General features: G+C 42.7%; 1 protein-coding gene across 1 annotated transcript in view; it reads right to left on the bottom strand.

The window, feature by feature from the left end:
• Nucleotides 1–3,692: 3,692 nt before the first annotated feature.
• Nucleotides 3,693–8,464, bottom strand: part of LOC119648553 — a 42,158-nt gene continuing 37,386 nt past the window's right edge. Inside the window, exons 8-9 of the mRNA XM_038050323.1 lie at nucleotides 4,356–4,531; nucleotides 3,693–4,157 (exon numbers count right to left, since the gene is read on the bottom strand). Coding sequence (XP_037906251.1) covers nucleotides 3,757–4,157; nucleotides 4,356–4,531 — 577 coding nt within the window. The 3' untranslated portion in view covers nucleotides 3,693–3,756. The remainder of the gene's footprint in view (nucleotides 4,158–4,355; nucleotides 4,532–8,464) is intronic.

The following is an 8,464-nucleotide window of genomic DNA, read 5'->3' as shown; positions in this document are numbered from 1 at the left end:
ACAGCTTGCTCCTTTTAACTTCCCTACTTTATGTGGTTTTAAACGTAGGATAAGTTAATTTACTCTGTTTGTTATCCGTTAAATTAAATAAATAAATAAAATAAATTAAATATATTACAGACGAATCATCGTTTACCCTGCCCGGAGAAAGAATTATAATGTTGTCCGAATTTAATAAGGACAAACACAATATGCTCCAGACCATCAAAAACAGGGTCAGAGCCTTTCGTGTGCTGGACAATAGTGCCACGGATGGAAAAAAATGCCTCGAACAAAGCAAGTGTCACTCAAGCAACACAAGTGACGCAATAATACAGACAACTCATCAGACGTTACCTCATCTGCCCTGCCTGGGAGCAGCGTAACTGAAAGCGGCGCTCTATTTATTCATAATCGCAAACACGACATGGGTTCGAATTATATTGAAGTGAAATCCGTCGTGCGTTCAGATCTATACTAGAGTGTTAACCCCAAAAACGAGGGGTCCGTGGACCACAAGAGAGGAAGTAAATTGCTTTCCAAGTAGTCCGGTCCGTCATCAAGTGGATGCGGACTCTGTACTCTCTACATCCACAACAAAAGAAAGGAAGAAAAAGAAGATTACGGCGCAAATTGATTATCATCTCGATAAAAAATGATTCGGAGCTTGGAGAAAGCGTCACCAGAATCAAACGCTCTTCCGGTTTGATGCTGGAGGTGCAGAAGTCTCTGGCAAAAACGGCTGAACATTTCCTCACCAAGGTAAAGTATTACTTAGGGGAAGAAGCACTAGTACGAACCAGAAACCAGAAGATTGTGATTCAATGTAAAGATGCAAATCAACCTCAACCATGCAAGGCGGCGTAAGATCTACTCTCGCAAAACATCTATGAGAAGGGAATCGAAGTTTCCATAATCAGCAACCCTTCCCAATGATGTTCTGGACGTATGGGGCTATCCGGCCTAGCTTCAGCAACGTTATACCTCTATAATTGCTGCACTGTGTGATATCTCCCTTTTTATGTATGAGACAGATAATGCCTCGTTGCCAATCGTCAGCCATTGATTCACTGTCCCATACCTTGAGCATCAATTGATGAACCACTGGGTGTAATTCGTCGCCTCCATATTTAACCAATTCGGCTGTAATTCCATCGGCTCCTGGCGACTTATAATTATTTAGCCGATGAATTGCACGGACTGTTTCTCCTATACTTGGTGGTGGCAGTATATGTCCGTCGTCTTCAGTTGGCGGGACCTCCAACTCGCCGATGTTCTGGTTGTTCAGTAGCTCATCAAAGTACTCAACCCATCGCTCCAATATTCCCATTCTGTCGGAAATCAGATTTCCCTCTTTGTCTGGGCAGAATGAGCATGAGATGTATAAGGATTCATCCTGCTGACTTGTTGGTAAAACTTCCTCATCTGGTGCGGTTGCTCCCTGTACTTTTCTATAATAGTTCACAGACTTGTTGGTTCTTCCAGGCTTCCGTTTTCCGTCTGTGAAGTCGCTTCTCCGCTAGACGGAGTTCGTGATAAGTCTCTGCGCGTGCCCGCGCATCCATCATTCTTCCGTTTCGTAGCTAGCTTACATTTGTTGATGCTTCATCTCCAGGACCTCTGTTGACCGCCGCTATCACGACATTCATTTCCCTCTTAAAGGTGTCGCGGAGGGCTGTATTGTGAATGGCTTCAGTACTCACTCTCATCATTGTCTCTCACGCTCACGCTCTCATTGTCAGAGGGGATTGTAGGTGGAGTCGTAATTCGAGCTCTGAGCACCATGCCAACGAGATAGTGGTCCAAGTGTATATTGGTCCCCTTATATATTCTGACATTTATCAAGGCTGAGAGGTGATGGCCTTCGCAGCATGTGGTCAATTTGGTTGAAAGAGGTCCCATTTGAAGAGGCCCACGTATGTTTGTGAACCGCTTTCCGCGCAAACCAGGTACTTCCAACAACCATTTCGTGCGACCCTGCTAATTGAATAGTCCACAGTCCGTTATCATTTGTTTTTTCGTGTAAGCTATGGGAGCCAACGTATCGCCTGAATACGGGCTCCTTCCCTACTTGGCTGTTAAAATCCCCAAGTATGATTTTGATATCATATCTGGGACAGGCTTCGAGGGTTCTTTCTACTGCCTCGTAGAAGGTATCCTTCTCCGACTCTGGAGTCTCCTCTGTAGGGGCGTGAACGTTGATGAGGCTTATATTTCTAAACTTGTCTCGCAAGCGCAGAGTGCATAGCCGTTCGCTTATGTTTTCAAAGCCTATAACAGCAGGTTTCATTTTTGGGCTGAATAAGAAACCTACTCCGAGCGCATGGTTTACTGGATGACCGCTATAATATATGGTGTAGTGACTCTTCTCCGGGAACCTCTTGCAACGCTGTTACGTCAGCCTTATATTGGGACAGGGTATCGGCTAGCTGCTCAGCAGCATTTCGTAAAGAAAAAACTCCCATCGATCACCACGTGGAAATGGAGATAGGGTTTGGTAGTAGAGCTGCTGGTTCAACCGGGGTTTGCGAGGTTTTATGCTCCATCGTGGGTACCAATCCACGTTTTGCCCTGGGACCTATACTACCTTTTGACCGCCTGGACTATACCTGTGAGAAAGCAGCGAATACGAGCGTATCATTAGCGCGGATGATGTCTAACATTGGAGGTCCAAGATACAGTCGCAGATTGCTCGTGGCCGGAGTGGTTCGATCCACACTATTATATGCGGCACCAATTTTGGAGGAAACACTATCGTTCGAGAGTAATCGGAGGAGAGCGAACACGTCTTACCGCTTAGTGGGGTTAAGGGTGTTCAGCGCTTTCAGAACAATCTCAGCCGAGGCAGCGTGTGTTATTACGGGAGTGACGCACGCTGTACGAGAAAAGGAGAATGAATATACCTGAGAAGGGTACAGAATTCCGAAAGGCAGTCGTGAAATGACCCCAGAGGGGTCGCCGGCCCACACTTTGATTCCCCATATTGAGTAGTGAATTCAGCGACGGCGAGATTAGCTACCATCTGACTCAATTCCTGTCATGACATGGTAGTTACAGGAAGTAAGTGCACCAATTCAGGTTGAATGATTCTCCCTTTTGTCGTGAATGCGCTTGCACACCTGAGGATCCGGAGGATGTAATGTTCCACTGTCCACGATTTCGCTCAGCGAGGAGGAGCCTGGAAAATCAACATAAGCCCACAGATCATCGCCGGGGAAATGTTGAAGTCGGAGGGAAACTGGTGTACGATGAACTCCGCCATTAAAAGAGTACAAGCGGGGCGTGCAAGGAAGATGCGAAGAGCGGAAGGTTTAGTCACTTAAAGCGCAATCCCCCCCCCCCCCCGCAAAGTAGTGCTTTCTGGACATTCCGCGGAGAAAGAAGAAGGAGAAAGTGGGAGCGGTTTTAGTGGGTCAGAATCCCATACATTACTGCAATCTGGCGCGGCAGTGTCTTTCCAAGATTTCCAACTGTATCCATAAGAAAAAACAAAAAAAAGACCGACGTTGAACCGATTTTTATAAGGTTTGTGATTTTGTTTTGTTTTACAAACAGGAGGACAGAACCGTCTTAATAGACGAATGAAAGGTTACCATAATACAATGAGCTTAATATATGTAGGACTTAAGTAGCTTGATTCCTTCTACTTCCACGCCACTTTAAAATATTTCTTAATTTCTTTATAAAAATATTTGTAAAACAAATACACAAAATTCAATACCCAATTGTTTATTTACTGTCATTGCCATTCAGATACAGTGGAAAAAGAAACCATTTTCAAGGTATAACAATTCCAGTTTTCGACGAAATCCAATCCAAGAAGGACGTCACTCTCGTAAAAACACTTGGATAATTAATCTCACATCCTGATGCAGACACAAATGAAGTAATTCCAATGAGGAATTTTTGTCCTGATGTTGTGACCATCGAGCTGCCGGAATCACCGTAGCAAACTCCTTTGCCGTAACTTCCATCAATGCAAATGTGATTACTAGTTACTTGCCGCAAATACGATCTGCACCTATTAGTTTCCATAATAATCACATCCGCATACTGCAAGTATCGAGACAAACTGCTGGTGCCTTTCAGATAACCCCAACCGGTGGTAATCGCTGGAGAACCTTCAAAAGTATTGTAGGCATAGGCACGTGTAGGCAGGGCTATAGGTTGAATCTTATCTGAGAAAAGAAAGTGAAACAGAAAAGTTATTGCAAACTATGTACCCATTTTGGAAAGAGAGGGGAATTTAAATCCAGCAAAGTGCTTCAGGAGATCTAGTATTGCACAAACTGAAAACTTAATAAGTAAGTCCTCCTCTACTCAAGAAACACATGTGCTGCATATTTCAGCACAATGTCCCATTTAACTGTGCTCACCTGTATACGTTATTGTAGAAGTCAATCTTATTAACGCAATGTCGTTGGTTAAAGACGGGCGATCCCAACTTTGATGTATGATAAAGTTAGATGGTGGCACGTACATTTTGATCCTACCCGCCTCGGTGGTATCCACGCGATCATGGACGCTGAGTAGTACATTGACGTAGAAAGCTCTGCAAGAAAACAAAAGTAATTTACAATCAGAGAAAAATTGTTTAAAATGCAATAAACATTTTAATTTCTATTTCCATTATGGAAATTCGCAATTTATTCCTCAATTAGAGATACAAATCTTTTGCTAAAATTCCATGATGCTAACAATGTCTTTTCCACAATGAAACTTGTGTCTCATTAAATTTACTAACGCTAAGTTTGGACGCATGTGATTTAATTTTATTGTATTTATTTTGCCTCAATAAACAGATTATCAAAATAATTTAATTACAAGTCCCGACAAGCAGAGCAAACAAATGGTTTAATTTTAAAATCAACAAAGCTGACTCGTGATAGCCACAACACGGGAAAGTCAGCTCGGTCATAGAACAATATTTGAGATTTTTTCTGACGGGAAAGTAAAATAGGATTCTGGAGGGTGGGGTCTGATTAAACTCAAAGGATAAGTGAATGAGACATCAAAGTGCGGCTGATGAAAACCAAGAAGGTCCCAAGCCCGTTTGCAAAGGGAAAAACGATCAGTTACTAAATTCTGAATGTCCGTGTAATACCCAGTGGTCGTAACCTCGTACCTAACTTTCCCTAACTTGCATGCGGGTTCCAGCGCTATAGGCTGGACATTCTGGGGTGAAGTAATGTTAAATGGTGTGACTTTGAAGGATATTGATAAGGATTAGGTTACCATTAAAAATACCCTATACCCAGGCATTGCTTCGCTGCTCGGCCAAACCCCGAAAGGGCATCACAAGACTGGAAGTATCATATATGAACAAACATAAGAGATTGAATGCTAGGGAGCCTGATATGCTCTAGATTCGCCATAACTCCAATTCCTATTCAATAGTTAAATTTCTTCTTCAGTGAAACTCTGTGTTCTCTCTCTCACGGTCTGTTTCTAATTAATCCATTCACTTTTGTCCTCAACAGCGTTCGTTCGCTCTCGCATTCGTAAGCTGTAATTTAAAGATTGTTGATTGGATATATATAAATATATAACTACGAAACGACTCTATGCAGAATTCATCATACCGGTTGAAAAAGCATTGAAGGAATGAAAGGAAGAATGCTCACTAGTTGTAGCGAAGCCAGTTCAACTTGGGTTGCGAACCCCTGATTACCTAGAATTAGATGGCAGCCCAAGGTCCACAAGGATGGCAACGAGATGAAAGAAATAAACAGAATCTCTAATTTCCTCACATATAATAGCGCAAAATGGATACTTGAAAATGTATGAACCTTGATCCGACGACAAATACGCAACTAAGAACTCAAAATAGGTTGCAGAAAGATTGCAGAAGTCAGGAGTAATGTGGTACCCGGAAAGCACACGACAAACCCAGACAATATGGCACATTACTACTGATCTGGAAAGAGGCACAACGGAAACCACTGAAACTGAGCTAATGACTTCACTAAGTGCGGGCATAGTTTTTGATAAAGCGAAAGAGGAATGGTTTATCAACAAATGTGTGGCAGTAATGAGGCTCCTCCAAAAAAAATGTCTGCAAAAACATGAAAAACGGGCTGGTGGAGCTAGAAGAACTTTTGGATAGTATCCCGTACTACTGGCGAACATGGAGAGCAACAGAAGATGTGCGAAAAACAGAAACATGCGCGCCCCCGCTGAGAGCACAATAACCGCCAAACAGATCGAAAATAGCCCGTTCCAGAAAGAACTGGGGAAAAAACCGAAAAATGGAGGGTTCATATAAAGAAGGCTTCACCCAGGTAATGTCCAAGACTTAAAATAAAAAGCCGTAGAGAGACAAGAGGTAACAACACACCCCGTCATCAGAAACTCGTCTGCTTATAATTAAAGCAGGTGGTGGAGCATCAATCGAAAAGGTGGAGAAACGACGGGAACTAAATCAATATCTCTGCTTATTAAGCCAATAAAAAGCAAAATATTTGCAGAAAACCTCATCGTAATCCATTATAAGATCAAGCCCGAAGATGGTGAAACAGAAGGGCCGTGAACTGAATTCGGAAAGCAAAGGATGGTTGAGCCCGCACTTAATTAGGCCCGAAGATAACAAATAAAAATACGTTCTGTCAAAGGGCTACTGGAGGAGAAAGTTTTGGTTTCTGGCCTAGAATCCACGTGCTTTCTGAAAATCGGAAATTTTAACTACCTCACAGAACGAATGAGGTAACCAATACCTGGATTAGTATCACCTCTGCGAGCTTTCGTGGCTAAAAACTCACTGTGATGGAAGTTACCGAGCAATACGCAAGGAAACTTCTTAACAGCGGAAAAATTGGTAGTAGTTGTATATAGGCTAAGAATTCGGTCCACAACACCAAATGTTATAGATGTTGAAATTATGGCCACGTGTCTGCAATCAGCTGAGGGCTTGCTAGGAGGCAGCATACTGCAGATGCGGCCAGGTCAGTCGTAAAGCAAATATCTGCAACGAAAAGGAAAGTTGCGTTCTATGGAAGGAGCGTGGCACGTCTGATGAGGGCGGCGGTTCTCGATAACAACAGCAACCTCTGGAGCTCCTACGCCCAAAAGGGCATCGAGACGTAGCGAAGCTTCTATGTATTGGTAAAGAAGTGTCACAAACTCCGCCGGTTGACACAATAGTTAAACGATCGGGAGGGGTCATATACTAAAATCCCCAGCTGATGATGTCATGAGGCAAAACCAATGGATAAGTACCTCGGACTGCCGCCCGACTCAAAGAGGAGTTCTTTCGAATAGATAAGAGCAACAGTGGACAAGGTGGCAGCTGCAGCTCCGCTTTTAAGTCGGCTAACGGTAAACTGTGCAATACATTCAACGCTAAGGAAGGTGATTGCCCGTGAAATATAGCAATGTACACTAAATGAGTGGCACATCTCCTGGTAAAATGAGACAAGAGGCAGATGGACTGCGCGGCTCATTTTCAATTTATATGCGTGGCTAAATTCGAAATAAGGAGTGATTGACATCTCCTAAGTGGGCATGAAGGTTTTCAGTCTTACCTCCACAAGATTGGGAAGGCATGATCTCCTGATTGTATGTTTTGCAATGGAATTGTGGACGACACCGATCACAGCACATTCTCGTGGAAGGTGGGATGGGGTTCGTCCAACTTTGTCTAAACAGAGGGGGTCTGTCTCTAGACAATGTTGTCGGGGAGATACTGAGGAACTCTGGCAAGTGCAACCCTGTTATGCATTGGACCTGGGTTTTCTCAGAAAGCTGGAATATTAGAGGAACCGGACGGCAGGGGGTTCCTCGAACTAACAGCTTCCATCCATTCACCTACCCTACCCAAAAAAAGAAGATTTTGTGAAATTCGAATTTATTAGCGAGATTTTCATGTCGCCGAGAGAACAAACTCAGCGTTTTAGGTGTGGAAGATTTTGTATATTTCTTATGTAAGAATGTTTGCGTACACATTTGCGCCATATGCACCCAGCACGTAAAGATTATTTAATTGGCATGTCATACTGTTAACTTAGTGTGGTACATGACATCCAGTAGATTGTAGTAAATTTGCACAATATCCATAGCCTATATTATTGTCAAGCTTTGTAATTCTAGGATGAACTTAAGGGGTGTTTCTGCGCAATTTCTAAAAAATACCGTAATACTAAACAGAATAATATACTATTATTAATTTTGTTTTAAAAGATTCCGCTGTGGAGGGTATTTTAAGGCCAAGATAAGATGTAGTGCCAGTTTCGTGTTTTTTTTTCAAATTTTTCAGTTGGGTAGATTGTGACAATGGGTCCGCGAAGGAAATGACCACTTTTCCTCCTCACAGTCCTCGTCACTCAATTTTGCATCAAATCAAAATTACCAATCGCGACCTTTCATTTGATGACCCACATGGGCATATTCAGTAGAAAAAATTGAGAGACCCCTTTTGCATCTAAACTCAACATGAAATAATCCTGCTTCAGTGAAATTCCGTTATTCCACTTAAAATATATTTATTCTT

This window comes from Hermetia illucens, chromosome 2, assembly GCF_905115235.1.
Source record: "Hermetia illucens chromosome 2, iHerIll2.2.curated.20191125, whole genome shotgun sequence".
Lineage (NCBI taxonomy): Eukaryota > Metazoa > Arthropoda > Insecta > Diptera > Stratiomyidae > Hermetia > Hermetia illucens.
Note: the sequence above shows the minus strand (reverse complement) of the source record. Positions and strands in the feature narration are given on the sequence as shown.